Raw genomic sequence first — 20,898 nt, 5'->3', positions numbered from 1 at the left:
TATTCTTTCAGAGCAGTCTGTGAACTAATGACCTCTCCTCTGGCAGAGAAAAAGAAAATTGTTCACTAACACTTGAGATAATAGAAGTCAGAAGACTGCCCTCTCCACAGTCGTAGAGCTTAATGGCTTTTTTGCCTAGAGATAACAACTGGAGTTTCTTAACTCTTCCTGTACTGGAAACAATTAGACTGATGTATCTGATCTTAATATCTTATTTCTTAGCTGTACTACACATACAAATCATAATATCATAAATTTTTTTTCGCTTCAGTGTCTCTTTAAGGAGCCTGTAGAATTATACTTTTGTTAATAGTTAAAGTTGTTAATAAAATTAGCAGACCTTAGTACCTACTCAAATAAGTACAGTACAGGTAGAGTATAGGCAATCTATGTCTTGCAGCAAGGGTAACGATTGTTAGAACATAGAAACAGAAAACCCCTCCAAGTAAATCATAGGTCTTAGCCAAACTACATATACATGCTGAATATGAAAAATGTATATGAACATATGATGGGGAAAGCAGAAACCTATAACAAGAATTTGGCAAATAGGTACAACATGTATAATCAGTTTGTTACCTAGTTATGGCAGATTTGAAAATAGGAAAACTGATTAGTGGGTCATAAGTCAGTCAGCTGAGGGATATAAATAAATCAGGTGTTGTCTAGAGGATCTAGGAGACTTTCATTTTATTGGCAGAGATTTTCTGTTTTTTTTCTGGTTTATGATTTGTTAAATATGAATTCAGCCCCAGGCTGTGTTTATAACTTTTATATATTGTAATGCTTCCTATAGCACTACTGTTTCCAAGTAATACATTGCCCAAAACAGTGCAGCTTTCTGCATTGAGAAAAAATGTGTTACATGGTAAAAATATTTAAAATTGAAAATACTGTCTCAACCCTCATAAAGCAAAAATCTCTCAAAATACATTCTGCTCAAGTTAAGGTACACTAGATATTACCCAGCAGTAACTCATGCATCACCATTCACCACCTAAGACCTCCTCCTGCACCAGACAAAGCAAAATCAAAGATTCTGTAACAGATGATGCACTAAAGGCCGGCAATTATACCGGTCTTAACACCAGGGAAGCCCCGCCTGTAAAATTTACATCGAAAGGACAGGATGCATTTTCCACTTTTCTCTGCTGTAAGAAAGCACACTTTAAAAAGTACCCTTGAATTGTGTTAAAAATAAAGCCCATGGTGAGCTAGATTACCTTTCACTCACTGTGCTGCCACCGCTCGTCTGTTTCCCCCTGTCCCTCTCTGTCCCCGCTCCTTTGCAGGCAACCACAAGTTCCTCCAAGCAGAGGTGCAGAGCAATGAAAGACCCGTGCAGGTGCAAGTTCAGGACTGAGCCTGCGCAGTGAAATATATTGCTGGAGCAATGAGGAATTGTGCCTGCGCAGTTCTGAATTGTACAAGGCAATGGGAAGCAGTTTCTTAGACGGAATCTTCAGTCAAAGAAACTGAGGACCAGGGAACGGGGTCACCCCTACAACTACGAGCAATGCCAGGACATCCAGTGACAGGTAATCTAATTTCACACTTTTAGGCTACTTACACACAAAGCCGTTGCGTTTTAGGGGACGTTATGGTCGCATAATGTGCCCCTAACGCAATGCATGGTGGTGCAAGAGAGGACGGTAGAGTGAGTCGCGTTAGGCGGCTCTATCCGCATAAGGTCTCCCAGAGTGGCGCTGATTGGCCGGCGGGACCACGTGATACGGAGGGAGACACTCCGCATCACGTGGTCCCGCCGGCCAATCAGCGGCCACCAGTGCAGTGCATATTAAAGGGACACTTAAGTCAAACAAAAAAAATGAGTTTTACTCACCTGGGGCCTCCAATAGCCCGCTGCAGCTGTCCGGTGCCCTCGCCATCTCCCTCCGATCCTCCTGGCCCCGCCGGCAGCCACTTCCTGTTTCGGTGACAGGAGCTGACAGGCTGGGGACGCGAGTGATTCTTCCACAATATTGCCATCTATGCTGCTATAGCATATATCATATACCATATAGCAGCATAGAGGGTGCTAATGTGTCTGGGAATGCGAAGAATAACTCGTGTCCCCAGCCTGTCACCCAAACAGGAAGTGGCTGCTGGTGGGGCCAGGAGGATCGGAGGGAGACGGCGAGGGCACCGGACAGCTGCAGGGGGCTATTGGAAGCCCTAGGTGAGTAAAACTCATTTTTTTCTTTGACTTAAGTGTCCCTTTAAGTAGCCATGTGAGCGGCTACTGTAGCGGCATCTCCCCGCCTCCTCTCCGCCCCCCACTGAGCATGTGCAAACAGTCTAACGCAGCTAAAGCCGCTAGAACGCACAGCATGCTGCACTTTCACTACAACGTGCAGCGTTACATGTAACGCAACGTGGGCTGTGTGAACAGCCCACTTGTATTACATTGCTGTGCGTTGGGGGAGCGTTACAGGCTGCACTAACGTGCGCCTGTAACGTCCCTGTGTGGAAGCAGCCTTAACACAGTTCAGAGGTACTTTAAGGATAAGGAAATTGCAGCGAAGAAAATTGTGCCATATCATCTCTCCCATCCCACAATGCCAAGCAGGAACTCTGACAAAATGTCCGGTAGCAAATAGGGATGGAAGTCACCAAGTTATCAAACCTGCATTCCCATCGGGACATGCAGCTTCACAAATGAAACTGGCAAGTTTACTACAGGTCAGAGGCCATGCTGGGCATTGTGGGATGGAAGTTTACTGCTGGCTAACCTATGCAGAGGCATATTTCATTCTTAATTCCAGTTCCTTATGTTCATTAGCGGAACGAAAATTTAAAATATGCACAAACATAGACAAATAAGAAGTATGTTTTTTCCAGAGTAAAACTCTGGAAAAAACTCACTGGAGTGTGTAAGGGGCTACAATGGTCCAAAAAGCCCGCTTACTAAAGTGCATGGATAACGAAAGTTTGCTTTCTTAAAACAAAGTATTTGCGATATATGCAAATATATGCAAATATATGTATTTACGAATATATGCAAATTAATGATTGTCATCCTTAGAAGCTAAACACACCTCCAGATCCGCTGGAATGCAATGATGTGTCAGCTTGTAATTAGTACAGAGCCATAACACAGAGCCTTACACACTCCAATAAGTTCTGGTTCACCATGAACTTGCTGTTTAGTCTGTACCTCAAGTCCTACTCCATAGAGCCAAATTAATCCATGCCATGCACTGATGAGGATCAATCAATCTGAAACAGTCTGTATGCATTTTGGATTATTATGGCTCTGTACTAATTACAAGCTGACACATCATTGCATTGCAGTGGATCTGGAGGTGTGTCTAGCTTCTAAGGACGACAATGGTTAATTTGCATATATTCAGCAGTGATGCACTCTCGGAGCTCATTCCAACCTGAATTATCGCAAAAACTTTCTGTTTTAAGAAAACAAAGGTTTGTTTTTCATTTCAGACATGTATAAAAAATGAAACGGAAATATGTAGTGCCTCCATATTTGCCTCCCCTTTCTGTTTCCTGAATGGTAGTTTGTATATTCATTCTCCTTATGGTGAACATGTTTTCAGCTTAAGGTTTGTGCTCTGAGTGCCATAGAAGCCTAGAATTCTCAATACCAACCTTTCTATAATTTGCCATACCCCATCTCCTAAATCACAGGATTATTTGTGAAGCTGCCAATCACATTATAGTAAAACCCTCGTTATCCAGAACTCAGTTAACCAGAAGTCTCTAACAACCAGAAAAAATACTGGCCTTGCAGGATGCATAAATCTACTTTTACACTTCTTTATACAGTAATACATCTCTGTTACATTAAAGTGTACCAGAGACGATTGGAAATAAAAGTTTTATACATATCTGGGGCTTCTTCCAGCCCCATGCGCACAGATCGCTCCCACGTCACAGTCTTCTGTATCGCTGGTACCGTGTCCCGTAAATTCGGCCAGTCACCGCCAGTCTGCGTAAAAGAAGTGTGCCCTCTATGTATCTCTCCGGCAGCTGCCAAAGTTAAGGGACGCAGTAGCAAAAATACAAAAGGCGGAGGATGGCGACGTGGATGCGATCCGTGCGGATGGGGTTGGAGGAAGCCACAGGTATGTATAAAACTTTTATTTCCAATTGTCTCTGGTTTCCTTTAAGTTGTCTGTCCTTTGTCTTAATTTGTTTTTAATTACTGTATTTCAACATTAATACATAGTTTATAGTGAGTATACAGTGTGGGATATAGTACTTTTTTTTAGTTTTTAGCTAGGCCTATTTTTTAACACTGACTCTCAAGCAACCAGAAACTACACTTATCCAGCATCAGCCAATCCCCATTGGTGCCAGTTAATGGGGTTTTTACTGTAATAAGTAATCACAGTAATAAGCAAACAACAAGTCTTGGAAATTAGGTATTGTTTTATGAAATGTGTATACCATTTGTCTGATTAGCTGCACTGGAAATGTTGTGTTTTTATCGCTAGATTAGCGTCAGGTTTTCCCCAAGGAGGTACGTCACCGCCGTGGGGAAGTCTATTAGGTTATAATTTGCGCACATATCACTGAAGCTAACACCCCCCCCCCCCTTTGCCTGTAGTGAAAGTTAGGTGTGTATTTTAGTCCAGTAGTTATTGGAGCTCTGCACATCATGGCAGATAAATCATTCAGGTATAGGTTCAACCCTCACTAAAGCTATGTCCCCCTTTTTTGTGCCTGCAATGAGTGTTGGTGTGTACTTTGATCCAGTAGTTATTGGAGCTCTGCACATCTATGCAAAAAAAAAATCATTCAGGTATGAGCTTTGAAAGCGCTGCCATTCCTCCTGTTGTATGAATTGTATGTAAGTATACTAGTGGCCAGCTGCATTCACTGTTTCAAAATCACTTCAAAAAGCTTTAGATGAGAATTAGTACACAATTTGCATCTGCTTTGCATTCAGGGCGTTTAGTTCCAGAGGGGCTCTGCATTGCCTCTGTAGGCTTGCAATCAGATGCATCCATGAGCGCTGTCACCAGTTTGTATGTTTAATAGGAAATTGATTGGGAAATGCTCGGAAATCGATCGGAAAGCAAATCGGACATGTTGGAAATAATCGATCTGACAGCATTAGACATACAGCTGCATGGAGTTTATCAGACACTGGAAAAGGCAAGGAAAGGTGGAAGACCCAAGAGTACTGTTATATACAGGCTGCTGGTAATGTGACCCAAACTAAAATGCAACTATGCATTGCAAAATAATGAAACTTACATTTTAATATAACCCCCCCCCCCCCCTCCCCCGAGCTGTTGAGGTGGAGTGTAACCTAACCGCAGTACACAATGACCCACTATTGGGTTGCATTAAATATTAAGTGCCACTATTATACAAGGTATAAGGCACAATAAGATGACATAACACACTCCGTTTACTAACATTCACTTAATTTTGTTTTAATGCCACAATGGGGAATCAAAACAAGACAGCTCATAGTTCTCTTTTGTTAACAAAACTATAGCTGCACAACAAGTAAAAAACAACAAGGAAAGCTTAACAGTACATTGGTCTATGTGTACTATTTTTAGAATGATGTAATATGAGGTAATATGAAGTGGGTCTGGGCTCATTATTCATCAAAAAAACTCTGGATATTGCTGTAAATATATTTGCAATACACCGTAACCATCACTGCTGGGAAATGACTAATAAGCACATATCTAAGGGGAAACATAATGCTACAATTAGTTAAAATAATACACAACGCTGATAAAGTGAAATATGCAGTTCCACAAAATAAACACTGCTTGAAATATGTTACAAGCTGGGATTCCCAAGATCATGTTAGGAGAGTGAATGAAACACTCGGACTAATCCATACATCTGTAATGCCGTTGGGAAATTTCTGTGCGCCTGTGATGAGGTCAGACAAGTTCACAAGCACATGTCCTTTCAGAAGTATGCGCCATGCTTTCTGTTTGCCAAAAAGAGGCACGCGTGACATAAATATTCCTCACCAGCTTTGTAAGGCATAGAGGTTAATATTCTACAGCAATCACATGGTACCAAAGTGCATACATAGGTCATGCAGTATTAATTAAGCAATACGCTAAACAATATTATAAAAAAGTAAGGGACATTTATTATAACCCTGTGGATTTCAGTCCCACAATTAATTTAAAGTACATTTTACAGTTAAGAACTAGTTTTATTGTTTTGTTTTGTTTTTTACCAGCTTTATTGTATTTTAGGTGTTCAGCAACATTTCGATTTCTGGGGGAAAACAGGCGAGTGTAATTAGTTGTTTGGCTGCACAAAATGCAGTAGAATCTAATACAATGAAATGTTTTGCAGTACACAGACAGGTTTATCTATATACAACACTATAAATATTACTGTTGGAGCGGGTTTCATCCAACACATCTGAAGGAACATTTGTCAATGTGTTGATAATGTTGATTTGCAAACCATTCATTTCAGACTTTTCAACTTTGAACTGCGATAGATGTGTGATGGAAATGGAGACAGAGACAGACATTAGAATAGAAATTAGAAGTGATCTAATCATCTAAAGGCTCAACCACCCGATCACTCGTCGTTGCTCCATTTAATTGACAGTTTGCATGTCTTCTATTAGTATTCTATTGTAATAATGATGAGGTGTAGGTCTGGTCTTCAGAGACTTCAGAGTGGAAAGCAAATTTGTAGGAGGTTTCCATGCAATCTCTAAATGAAAGGGGCAGATGAGCTATTGAAATGAACAGAAACTATCTGTTATTGATGATTAGCAAGGACAAATGTTGAGGCTGTATAAAGCAGTGTGATCTAGAGCCAGTATAGCTTTGGCACTGGATCAGTCTTTGTACAAAGGCACTTCATCCAATTGGATGGGAAACTGAACAACGCTGCATTAAAACTACATAAACACAAAGGCATGGAGGGAAAACAGGATTTTACATTTGGGGGCTTATGACTAGGTTAACGATTTGTAGGCAGGTGCCACTATTTACATGGTACACAGTTGTCAGAATCTAAATCATAAACACATCTGGCTATAGTACAGATCTTTTGCTTTCAGCTGTGAACAACTACAGTAGGTGGGCAGCTAACAGTCAGATCACTTGACCTGCATATTCAGTGATAAAGAAAGCATTAAAATATAGGAGGATCAGCACAACAGGAGGCTAGCACATTTAAAAAAAAATAATAAGTTAGCAATGGTATATTCCGTATTCCTCACTTTAGGTTTCCTTTATGAAGTTTAAAGGACAACTGAAGTGAGAGGTATATGGAGGCTGCCATATTCATTGATTTTTAAACAATACCAGTTGCCTGGCTATCCTGCTGATCCTTTCCCTTTAATACTTTTAGCCATAGACCCTGAACAAGCATGCAGCAGATCAGACGTTTCTGACATTATTGTCAGATCTGATAAGATTAGCTGCATGCTTGTTTCTGGTGTGATTCAGACACAACTACAGCCAAATAGACCAGCAGGGCTGCCAGGCAACCGGTATTGCTTAAAAAGAAATAAACATGCCAACCTCCATATTCTTCTCACTTCAGTTGTCCTTTAAATCTCTCTGAGTCATGTGCAAGCTACCAATGAGGATGTGAAACATGTAAAAGAGGGTGGGGCTTGTGCTCAGCTGACATATTTGCCTGCACAGGGTTTTCCCACGTGGGTTTTTAAGCCTGAGGCTTCCTTGCTGTTATGCTGTGACCATGCCACTGTGCTGTGACAAGGCTGTTCCTGGTTAACTCTTTGTACTTTGGCTATATGCTGTCTATAAGAAGAGCTGTCACCAAATGTACTTTGAAGGGGGGAGGAGGGGGCAACGCTATGGGAATCTGTGCTTGAAATATCTGTGGGTGATAGGTGGTACGATTGTGTATGATGCAGATGGATAAACTGTATTTAGTAAACATTTTTCTCAGCTATTCATTTCACCAACATAGCACTTTAGCCCATCAGTGCAATAGTTTAAATTAGTTAGAGCTGTATTTTCTCCATTTATATTTTTCATTGGCATGAATAACTTATTGATTCAGTACATGAAACAATGATTATTGCTTTTCTTAGGATTGTATAAGCTCGGTTGTACTGCAGCCCTATATTTTGGCTAACCTCCTGTGCTTACATATTAGCTCTCAACTCAGAAAACAGCTGGGAGCTCATTACTTGCTGAGACTGGAGAATTAGACAGGTTGTTCTCTAGAAACACATGCAGGGTGGAAACAGGGTAGATTTCTCTGTGTTCTCCTTCTCTCCTGTGCAAGAGTTCAGGTCTGCTTTAAGTGTTGCCTCCTGACAATTGCATCAACTTCTCCTCTGCGCCCACCTGCTCCCTCTGCAGATACGAACTGGAATGCCATACTCTCCACTGCACATTCTGCTTCCCAGACAGACAGACAGACAGACAGACAGACACACACACACATATACACACATATACACACACACACATATATACGCGCGCGCGCACGCACGCACGCACACACACACACACACCTGACAATAGGACAATAGTACCTCCTGTGCTATGGAACTGTATTTGGTCACCCCCACTTCACTTAAGTATGCAGTTTTCAACACTTTCTGCACCCATGCAATCCATAAGACACCAAGGCTTGTTAAACCAACCAGGTCGAAACCAGCTTGGTTATGAATAAGTTTAAAGTGTTAATATTACACAATTGGTTGAATACTTTTTGGGCTTTGAATCCTCTTTTCTGTCTCAATCAATTACTCAACTGATTGAGGCTGGATTTGTACTACAAAGAGCACCAAATGTGAATTAAACGTGCAATTAGAGGTCAATGAATGCTCTGAATGGATTTATACTATTTGATAAAGTGCTAAACCTCGGTGGATGGAGAATTTTTGTAAGGCCTTGTTCACGTTATAAATCACCAGTGCAATCACAAGCGCTGATCGCTTTTGTAAGTACTTTTTAAAGTGCTTTCCCTTGCGATTTTAGAGCAATTTGCGCTTTGTTAAAAGCTATTCTAAACGCTTTTGTTCGGCTTTTTTTTCTTCCTCCTGATGACAATCGGGAAGTGAAATCTTCGACCTGGAACAGAATAAATACAATGTATTTATTCTTAAAAGCACTAGGGAAATAACTTTTTCAAAGCGCTTTTTCAAGTGCTTTGCGATTTCCCTATACTTTGTATTGAAGCGCAAACGCTCAGGAAATGGTGTAGGAGCCGCGTTTGCAATTGTAAAGAAAGCTCATCGCTCATGTGAGAACACTCACATAGAGCAACAACGCAGAAGCGCATTTAAAGCGATTTTTAAAATCCCCAGCGCTTAAAAAATAATGGAAAACGCTCACAGTGTGAACAAGCCCTCACTCCAACTCCTTTTTAAATTTGACCCTCACAATTAGTCTTGAGTTGCTGATTGATTTCTAAGGAGGATAACCATTTCAGGCAAATGTAATCACAATTAATGAATCTGCTTGAATTAAAGGGTCTGAAGCACTTGGACTCTAGATGTCACATTTGTAAATGCTGTTAACGTCCAATGCATGAAGGCAAAAAGGAACAGAAACATTTGTCAGAGTAAATCCACTGAACTTAGAAACAAAGGGGTAAGGCTGCATAACCTGCGGCTGTATAAACATGTCTATAGCACTGACTTTCCTAAACAAGACTCCTGTGTACTTCATCAGGTCCCTGAAAAGCAGCTGCTGGCACTCAAATGACATGCCACATACCCCATGTGACCATACTCTGACCTCTGCACCGCTGCAAAGACCAAAGTATATAAGGGTTGTGTACTTTCAAGAAAAATAGAAATGATGGACCCAGTGGGGATTACTGGAGCCAAGCATATGAGAACTAGTGCTCTAAGTAGTCTTACAGTCAATAATATTTTCATTAAATGTTTTTCGAGAAAGGCATAGGACAATTGAAAAAAACCATCAAAGAGGTGATAAATAGTACAAGATTGTTTCCCTTGCAGGCAGAGGAGTAATCGTAATGTATTACCCACATGACCCCAGTAGAAAGATTTCTCTCCAGACTCTGGTGTATGATTTGTGTGGAATGTTTGTTCAGATACCATGGCATGGCTTCTGCAATACGTAGACATGATGCCATGTGTTTCTAACAATATATCACAGATCGTTACACTAAAATCAACTCACCAATATCAATTTAACAGATTTTTTTATTTGGTGAAAGCAATCACTTTAAAGACACCTCAAAACGTCACTCTGTTTTCATCCATACTTGAAGTTTCCTCACATTTATGTGTTCTGATTTATAAGCCGTGTAAAGTTTCAGCTGATGTCAGATGAATGTATGACAACCATCTAACCAGCCTGCAGATCCAGCAACCTACATGTAGGCTGAGAAGATGCCTGCTCACACACACACACAATACAGCACCAGTAATACATTGCTGAACCGTGGTCTCTGCTACGCTAAGTCACAAACTGCATGATTTTCCATGGCTTGCTACTCCTGTTATTTCCCTGGAGCATTCAAACATGTTAGACAAAAGTATGGACCTCATTATTGGAGGAAGGGAAGGTTAGTAGATGGGGCCCTCTCACAGCTCTGTGAATTGCAAGGGCTGCTCCCCTGTAGTTACGCCCCTGCCTTTATGGCAGTCTTAGCTCTTCATGACTTAGATCTCCCAAGATGTTGGAAATATTCCTTCTGGTCATGGATTTCTGGTCATGCTAAAATGACTGCATTGCAAAAAATTTCCTTCATAAAACATATTTTACTCCAGTCAGGATGCATGCTGTTGACCCTTGAAATAGCGATAGATGCTGGAGATGTGGCACAGCAGTAGGAACCCTTTTCTATATCTTCTGGGAATGTCAGGTAATCCAAATATGTTGGAATAGTTTTATTGATTCATAAACTAGCATTGGTTCACCTTACAGCATCAGCTCGAATGGTCGTCCAACTCAGAGACATCGACAACTTCTAACAAGATACTTATGTTGTTAGGCCCAACGAGAAATTATACTTCATTGGAAAAAGTGTCATGGGATAAATCAAAGGATCAACTCTGTTAAAACAGCACTACTCCTATATCAATTGACATACAAAAATCTAAACTGTGAAAAGAAATAAAATAAAAAAAAGAGAATATGGTCCAGATATCTAGAACACACTGAGGCCCATTTAGAAAGAACGCAACTCCTTAATCACTTAAGCCAATTTGGACGGAAATATTGTCCAATAATCGCCACTCAAAGGCAATCTGGACGAATATATCCGTCTAGCAGTGTTGCTGCCCTTGTGCACGCATATCTGCAGGCAAACGATTCCCTGCAAATGAATCAAAATGCCTCCAATCAGGAGGTATTTGATTCATGAACCGAAATGTAAAAAAAAATCATCTTGAACTCCCTGGTATCTTCCAGGAAAGTGCTTAGCGCCACCTAGTGGCAAAAAAGTAGAATTAAAGTAAAAATGAAAAACTGATTGATTCCCCACCCTGCCCATTAAATAAAAAAAAAAGAAAAAAATTACAGTTTAAAAAAAATACATAAATCGTTACCTTAGGGACCAAAATTTTTAATATGTATGTTGTAAAGTTATATTACTATATACCTTTTTACCTTTAGCCTATATAGGCTTGTAATTAGTGACGGATGCAAAACTGAAAAAAAAGCATCTTTATTTCTAAATAAAACATTTGTACCATACATTGTACTAGGGAAATATTTTGAATGTTGCAATAACCAGGACAAATGGGCAAATAAAATGTGTGGATTTTATCCACAGCAGAACGTTTTATTATAAAACTATAATGGCCAAAAATGATTATTTAATGATTATTTGTTCTTCTTAAAATGCATTTAGAATAAAATCATTCTTAGCAAAATGTACCACCCAAAGAAAGCCTAATTGGTGGCAAAATTATAAGTGATAAGTAGTGATAAAATTATTGGCGAATGAATGGAAGGAGTGCTGACAGGGGAAAATTGCCTTCGTCCTGAAGGTGAAAACACCTGCGGGCTGAAGTGGTTAACAGGAAGAGGAGGACTGTTCACTATATCTTTACTTCCTTTCTCTCTATTCTTAACTTCCAACTCCCTGCTATAACTTTTCCCTCCTGGACTTCGCAGAGGAGTTACAGTGGCTTGCAAAAGTATTCGGCCCCCTTGAAGTTTTCCACATTTTGTCACATTACTGCCACATTTTATTGGAATTCCACGTGAAAGACCAATACAAAGTGGTGTACACGTGAGAAGTGGAACGAAAATCATACATTATTCCAAACATTTTTTACAAACCAATAACTGCAAAGTGGGGTGTGCGTAATTATTCAGCCCCCTGAGTCAATACTTTGTAGAACCACCTTTTGCTGCAATTACAGCTGCCAGTCTTTTAGGGTATGTCTCTACCAGCTTTGCACATCTAGAGACTGAAATCCTTGCCCATTCTTCTTTGCAAAACAGCTCCAGCTCAGTCCGATTAGGTGGACAGCGTTTGTGAACAGCAGTTTTCAGATCTTGCGACAGATTCTCGATTGGATTTAGATCTGGACTTTGACTGGGCCATTCTAACACATCGATATGTTTTGTTTTAAACCATTCCATTGTTGGCCTGGCTTTATATTTAGGGTTGTTGTCCTGCTGGAGGGTGAACCTCCGCCCCAGTCTCAAGTCTTTTGCAGACTCCAAGAAGTTTTCTTCCAAGATTGCCCTGTATTTGGCTCCGTCCATCTTTCCCATCAACTTTGGCCAGCTTTCCTGTCCCTGCAGAAGAGAAGCAACCCCAGAGCATGATGCTGCCACTATGATATTTGACAGGGGGGGGGGGGATGGTGTGCTCTGAGTGATGTGCAGTGTTAGGTTTCTGCCACACATAGCGTTTTGCATTTTGGCAAAAAAATCATCTTCTTCCACATGTTTGCTGTGTCCCCCACATGGCTTGTGGCAAACTGCAAACGGGACCTCTTATGCTTTTCTGTTGACAATGGCTTTCTACTTGTCACTATTCCATAAGAGCCAACTTTTTGCAGTGCATGACTAATCGTTGTCCTATGGACAGATTCCCCCACCTGAGCTGTAGATCTCTGCAGCTCGTCCAGAGTCACCATGGGCCTCTTGACTGCATTTCTGATTAGCGCTCTCCTTGTTCAGCCTGTGAGTTTAGGTGGACGGCCTTGTCTTGGTAGGTTTACAGTTGTGCCACACTCCTTCCATTTCTGAATGATCGCTTGAACAGTGCTCAGTGAGATGTTTTCAAGGCTTTGGAAATCTTTTTGTAGCCTAAGCCTGCTTTAAATTTCTCAATAACTTGATCCCTGGCCTGTCTGGTGTGTTCTTTGGACTTCATGGTGTTGTTGCTCCAAAGATTCTCTTAGACGGCCTCTGAGGCCGTCACAGAGCAGCTGTATTTGCACTGACATTAGATTACACACAGGTGCACTCTATTACGCGCTTCCCACTTTGCAGTTATTGATTTGTAAAAAAATGTTTGGTTTTCGTTCCACTGCTTCCGTGTACACCACTTTGTATTGGTCTTTCACGAGGAATTCCAATAAAATAAATAAAATTGATTCATGTTTGTGGCAGTAATGTGACAAAATGTGGAAAACTTCAAGGGGACAAAATACTTTTGCAAGCCACTGTAATTGGTAATACCTATCTACAATTAAAAAAAAACCCGTTATCTGGCTCCAAGGGGGATTGGCTGATGCTGGAGAAGTGTGGTTTCTGGTTGCTTGAGAGTCAATGTTAAAGATAGACCTAGCTAAGACAATGTACCCCACACTGTATACTTACCGTAAACTCTGTATTAATGTTGAAATACAGTAATTAAAGACATATTAAGACAAAGGACAAATTTATTACTGTATAAAGTGTAAAAGTAGCTTTATGCTTCTTGCCAAGGCTATGATTTTGTTTCTGGTTGCTTGAGACTTCTGGATAATGGGGGTTCTACTGTATATACGAAGGAAGGTCAACACTGAAATGTCTGGCTAGGGGATATAGCCCTGCATCATACAATTTCTGAAAAAGAACCGGGCAGGAGAGTCTTGTGGCTGATTTTCTCAGCTAACAAGGTTAACGCACAGAGACTAACCGCTGTACTACATGCTATCATTCTGGGTTGTGTCCTTGTTGTAACGTTAGCATATAGCTGTGCGTGTATCAAAAAAGGGCGCCTGGAAAAAAGTATGCGGGGTATAGCCGAAATTGTTTTTTGCAAAACCATATTTTTCGTTTAAGAGGTTGTAAATGAAAATTTGGTGCTAAATAGGTTAAATAAACGAAAATGAAATGGCAAAATACCGTCTATAACAACAAACGAATTCTGAAATGAAACGTCAAATAGTGTCTATAACAAAAACAGTATTTACACTTGTATTAAGCATAGCAATGCAAAGGTAGATTTTACAGATATTTTACTGCAATTATACCTAACTGTAGGCTTACACAGATCTCTTCCTATCCCTATCCCTAACCCCTCTTTGTTTAAATATACATAATTTAATAAACTGTATATATTACATATATTGTGCTTTAACTATACCTAACCTTACTCTCACACAGAGCCCTCCCTGTACCTATCCCTAACCCCTAGACCCCCCTGGTGGTGCCTAACCCTAACCACCCCCCTGGTGGTGCCTAACCACCCCTACCTGGTGGTGCCTAACCCTAACCACCCCCCTGGTGGTGCCTAACCCTAACCACCCCCTGGTTGCATATATTATACTGTAACTATACCTAACCCTCCCTGTACCTATCCCTAATCCTTAGACCCCCTGGTAATGCCTAAACCTAACCATCCTCACAGCACAAACACCCTAAACACATATAAACAATAATATATTTAAACCTTAAAATACTTCACTACAAATAACATGAATAAAATAATTTATATATTTGTAATAGAATAAATAGCCTTAAAAATCACGTATACATTAATATTATAAATAGAGAAAAGTATATATAAATATATACAATACAATAGATAGCCTTACAATCACGTATGCATTAGAAATCTTAAAATAACAGTAATATTAAAAGCGATATTTTAGTAACGCATTATAAGTGTAAAAACAAAGTTGATACCAAAAGCAATGTATTTCTAATACAATAAGGTTGAAAATGGTATTTAAGCATTATACATATGAAAACAAATTTTTAAATGATCAAAGAAGTGTAAACGAAAATTTAGTTGTTATACTTTTGTAAGCGAAATTTTAAAACGAAAAAATAAGTAAAAACTGCTATAAGCTAAATTTAAAAACGAAAAAATAAGTATAATACAAAGTCAAAACGAACTTGTAAACGATATTTGTTATAAACCTTATTCTGTAAACTAAAACTTTTGTTAACATGATCCCTGTAACCGCTATTTCTCGGGCGCCCTTTTTTCCTGTCGGGCGCCGAATAGCCGATATTTTGCATTGCAGTCTATGGTGGCGCCCTTTTTGTCCACTATGCCTGTGCACCCTTTTTTACTAGCACCTATAGCTGTACCCTCTCATTTGCTTTTTATGACCCTCATGTGAGGTTGACTGTTTTTTGCTATACTATATTATATCCATTACCCTTTGTTATGTCTTTGAATATAACAAGAAAAAGATGTAGTTAAAAAAAATTGTATTTCAGTTTTGGATGGGTATGGGTGAGATGAATAACAAATCAACTTCTTGCATGTTCTCCTTGCTTTCTGCTTTCACACATTCCCAAAATGTCATAAAAAAGATGTTGCTTTCTACCAAGTGATAAAAAGAGAGCTACGTTTACATAGGAGATGAGGAAGAGGGTGAAGTCTATGATCTGCTTTATCAAACAGCACCTAGGCTGTGGAGTTGGTACAAACATCCTCCGGCTCCACAGTTTATTGAAACCACCAACTCCAGGTACCCAAAATTGCTCCGACTCCGACTCCTCAGCCCTGAACAGCATTGCACATAATAATAGATTTTACAGCACAGGGTGTCACTGAAAGTCCAAGGAAGACATTTACGAAAGAAGCACAAGACTGGGTTACAAAATGCCGTCGCTTTGAGAGTTAAATGGTTAAAATGTGTTGCTTTTGCTGCAGGAAAATAAAGGCATGATTGAGGAAAGCCAATAAAAGAAAAACCATACACATTAACTGAATAGGGAAGACTGGACACTGGTGGGAGAGAACGCAGTGACATGGTACCAGAGTGAAATTCACTCACATACCGTATACATCAAAGCTATAGATTCCTATGTTATGTCATAACTATCTGCCATCACAGATTAGTGCATCTTTTGTTGAAACATTCCATTAATGCCTTTAGGTAACATAAGAGCAGCTCACTCATCTGGAAAAAAAGCAACAACGGTTTCTTAACATTAAAATAGATATTTTCATATGTACACCTGGATCTTTATCCTCTCATTCTAACTTCAGCCGGATGCTTGAAACAATGTTCCCACTGTATTCACTCTCTTTCTTTCTACTGTTAGCTATGCATTCGTTATGCTTTTAGTACAGGCCAAGTAACGTGTATGAACTGGCTTCGATAGTTACAGTTATACTTTAGAAATGTCATTAGTAAAATATCACTGAGAATGTTTGTACAGTAACATTATGTATTCTGTTGACCTAGAATCAATGCAGTGTGCAATTTCATAAAACAGTAAAATATCAAGCATATCAAGCAAGGGTCTACGAACCATAGGAGTACCAGTAAACTACTCATATTGGTGGTTTGGAAAATAAAAATGGTTACATATACAGTGCTATATATACATGGATTTGAAAGAGAACCCGAGGAGGGTATTTTGAATCTTCAGCGAACACAGAGGCATGTCCTGTGCATAATCACATGCCTCTGTGTCTCGTTATTGCCGTCTCTAGTCCCCTCAAGGTCTGCTGTGCCCCCCTGAAAAAAGCGCCAGGCTAGTGACAATCTGCTTGTTGCTAGCCTTCCACTTACCTGCAGGCTGTCATTTATGTTGCTCTCCCCCACCTCGCCGCCCACCTCAGTGAGCTTCCTCCAATCGTAAGCCAAGCCGCGACCTGGGCAGTACTTTCTGGGCCGCGGCTTAGCTTCCGATAGGAGGAAGCTCACGGAGGCAGGAAGCGAGGCGGGGGAGCGCAGAATAGATGACAGTCTGCAGGTAAATAGAAGGCTAGCCACAAGCAGATTGTCGCTAGCCTGGTGCTTTTTTCAGGGGGGCACAGCAGACCCCGGGGGGTGGGGGGGGGTCTGGAGGCGGCAATAGCGAGATACAAAGGTATGTGATTATGCACCGGACATGTCTCTGTGTTCCCTTAAAGCGGAACTGTAAAGAGTTTTTACACACATAATTTCACTTACCTGTGACTTCTGCGAGCCCCCAGCAGCTGTCCTGTCCCGCCCCGGTCCTGCCCGAGCCTCTGTTCTCCCTCCGCCGTGCTGTAGACTTCTAAGTCGATGCCAGCACAGCCCTGCCAAGCGTATCTTTTCATTGCGTTCCCCTCTGCAATAGCAGGGGACGCGAAGAGAGGATACGCATGGCCAGAGCAGCATAGGCTTAGTAGCCCGGCGGCGAAACCGACAGTAGCTGGCGGCGGGAGAACGGCGGTTCGGGCAGGACCAGCACGGGACAGGATGGCTGCTGGGGGCTTGGGGAAGTCCCAGGTAAGTGAAACAATGTGTTTAAAAAACTCTTTACAGTTCCGCTTTAAGATTCAAAATACCTGCCTCGGGTTCTCTTGAAGCAGTTCTGGAGCCGTCCATATTTTGAAGAATTAGGTGACACTAGTCACCCCTATCGACAAGATGCATACAATAGGGTTTGCTCCACCAGACGTTCAGCCGATAAACTTCATTCATGCTTTATTGCATCGTTTACAAAGGTAGCTTTAAGTGAACTGAAAACAAAACGTTTCAGACAGGAAGTCCTTTGTCACGTGTTAAGACACATTGACACTTGTCAAAGGAAACCCGAAACGTTGTATATTCAGCTCTGTGAAGCCTTTCTTTGTAAAGCAACCTTCGAGTATGCAGTCTCCTGTCATATTGCTGGGTTTTATCATCTACTGTGTAACACATACTAATAAATATAATTTTTAAAAGTAGTGAACACCAACACAAACACCTGTTCTAGCGGAAAAGAGAGCACATTACCAACAATAAAGGGAAATTAACAAGGCTGTGATTCTTGGAGAGGTTTGGCTAGCCGGGAGGAAAACTACGCAGATAGATGTACTGATACACACTGTACTATAGAGTCCATGTAAAAAATAAAGGTTATTTTCATAATGATTCATTTGGCTTCCTGATATGCATTGGAAAATACTGAGGCTTATCACATCCCCAAAGAGAGAGAGAGAGAGCTACTACACCAACTCAGCTGTGGAGGTACCAACATATACCAGCTTTGCCAGCTGGCCTGAGAAAACCGGGATAACAACTCCATTCCACAAAGGATATTTTTTTAAACAGCAATTTCCTGTTCTTTTAAGCGCTGTAGAAGAGAGATTGAACTAAGCAATCATTTCATCTCATAAGAGAAATGTTTTCATATGTACACTGGTGGAAAAAAATTATATATATTGTACTTATACACTGCTACGGCAAGATAAAACATTTGATTTGTAAGAACACAGATAAGCCTGTTGGAAAACTGCAGGCACAGCTGAGAAAATCTGATTATTACATCCATTGTTAAATCGAATAACTGTACATACAGATATAGAATGAGTCACAGAGTTCTGAAGCATTATGGTAGCAAAACACGAGGCTACATAACTGCTTCCTACATGGCTATAGAAAGGATAAGGTAAATAGAAGATGGAGCTTGATCATAGTGGACAGATGAAAGCAGCACGACGGTATGTTTTACCAGGTCCATGCTTGTAAAAAAATCAAACCATTAAAATTCAAAACATTTAAAGAGTAACTGTTAGCCCCCAAATTGAAATTTAAATCTGTATTGCAATGTTTTATTTAGTATTTCAGTGAACCAAAAAGCCAATGCAGAACTTTAAAATCAATCTAATTTTTTTACAATGTAACCTTTTTCCCCGCTCCGGACGCAAAGCCACATATCTGATACTGCTTAGCATGCAGAGCATGCCTATGTCTGCCCGACCCCCCTCTCCCCACCAGGACCAGGTGCCAATATATTCTCCCCAACAAACAGCTGACCGCTCTGACACGGAGACAGAGCGGCAGCACTTCCAGCGCCGTCACCGCAGGGCAGCCGCCGCCGAGTCACATGTGAGAGAATCACATGTGAGAGATGCACGGCGGCGGCTGCTCTGCGGTGACGGCGCTGGAAGTGCTGCCGCTCTGTCTCCGTGTCAGAGCGGTCTGCTGTTTGTTGGGGAGAATATATTGGCACCTGGTCCTGGTGGGGAGAGGGGGGTCGGGCAGACATAGGCATGCTCTGCATGCTAAGCAGTATCAGATATGCGGCTTTGCGTCCGGAGCGGGGAAAAAGGTTACATTGTAAAAAAATTAGATTGATTTTAAAGTTCTGCATTGGCTTTTTGGTTTACTGAAATACTAAATAAAACATTGCAATACAGATTTAAATTTCAATTTGGGGGCTAACAGTTACTCTTTAAGCTAATATTTGTAACTCCACACCAAAACAACCAAAACCTTTTGCCTGTCTCAGGTGATGTAGTCAGTGTTGTTGTCCAGGTAATTATCACAGTTGTTTCTATTCACTGAAAAGAAGATCTGTTCCAACTACTTGAAGACAAAAACTGAGAAGGACTGTTTAACACCTGCATAAATCCACTGACTGGCATCAAAGTTTCACACTCTCATGCTGGTTTCAGCTATGCATGGTCGTACACATTCGATTTGTTGTCAATAAATATTAGATCGACAATAGGTTCGATATTATTTTACGTACATACATGCATACATACATACATATTTATTATTATTATTTTTTAGTATTTATATAGCGCCAACATATTACGCAGCGCTGTACAGTGTACATATATTGTCTTATCACTAACTGTCCCTCAAAGGAGCTCACAATCTAATCCCTACCATTGCCATATGTCTATATTATGTAGTGTAAGTACTGTAGTCTAGGGCCAATTTTTTTTAGGGGGAGCCAATTAACTTATCCGTATGTTTTTGGAATGTGGGAGGAAACCGGAGTGCCCGGAGGAAACCCACGCAGACGTGGAGAGAACATACAAACTCTTTGCAGATAGTGCCCTGGCTGCAAGGCGAGAGAGCTAACCACTACGCCACCGTGCTGCATATATATATATATATATATATATATATATATATATATATATATATATATATATATATATATATATATATAATTTTCCAATACATAAAGCTAGAGTAGTTTCCTTTCTTAGTATGTGGATTTCCCCCTTTAATTCCATAGTAAACAAACAAACTAAGTAAACAAACTCTACAGTAAAATGCTTGTCTCGTCTATTTCAATATTCAATATTTTGCAAGTTAAATATGAATATGCAGAGACATGTACACACATATAAAGAACTAATCTACAACAAGTAAGCCAACATTATAAACATTTTTGAATTTAATATAGTGCAATCCAAAAGCACTTACAGTTGTGAAAGCCAGCAATTCTTCCTCTGTTAATTTGTGAACTGGATTATTTTTCTGGAAATCAATGCTGGAAATAGAAAATACAATGTGAACAAGTGAGTGACCTTTAACTACATTAATATGCACTACAGTACAAGACAGAAAATGTGAATTGCGTCAATATATTATGCTGTTGGATGCAGACACCTGCTCGGAGCAGGTAAAAAGTTCTCGCCCATGTTTGATTGGAAGCATCACTACCCGACATGAGAAACAGGAAATTGCATGGGGTGAAAAAGAATTCCCTTAGGTGATTAAATCGCCCAAGCGCGTTCCTTTCCGACTGGTTGGATGATAAATGGAATTAAATTAGGCAACCATCCCATCGCCTAATTTTAGAACTTGCCAGTACTTATCGCTGGTGAGTTAGGGATTCACTGCAGATCGTAGCCATATCC

General features: G+C 40.5%; 1 protein-coding gene across 3 annotated transcripts in view; it reads right to left on the bottom strand.

Moving 5' to 3' along the window:
* The window catches only part of TTC27 (tetratricopeptide repeat domain 27), a 564,428-nt gene that overhangs the window by 220,415 nt on the left and 323,115 nt on the right, over window positions 1-20,898 (bottom strand). For all 3 annotated transcript variants that reach the window (XM_068232111.1, XM_068232110.1, XM_068232112.1), the window contains one exon: window positions 20,462-20,528. In XM_068232111.1, coding sequence (XP_068088212.1) covers window positions 20,462-20,528 — 67 coding nt within the window. The remainder of the gene's footprint in view (window positions 1-20,461; window positions 20,529-20,898) is intronic.

Source organism: Hyperolius riggenbachi, chromosome 4 (genome assembly GCF_040937935.1).
Source record: "Hyperolius riggenbachi isolate aHypRig1 chromosome 4, aHypRig1.pri, whole genome shotgun sequence".
In the NCBI taxonomy this organism is placed as follows: Eukaryota; Metazoa; Chordata; class Amphibia; order Anura; family Hyperoliidae; genus Hyperolius; species Hyperolius riggenbachi.
The sequence above is the reverse complement of the archived record's forward strand: the minus strand, read 5'-3'. Positions and strand labels throughout refer to the sequence as shown.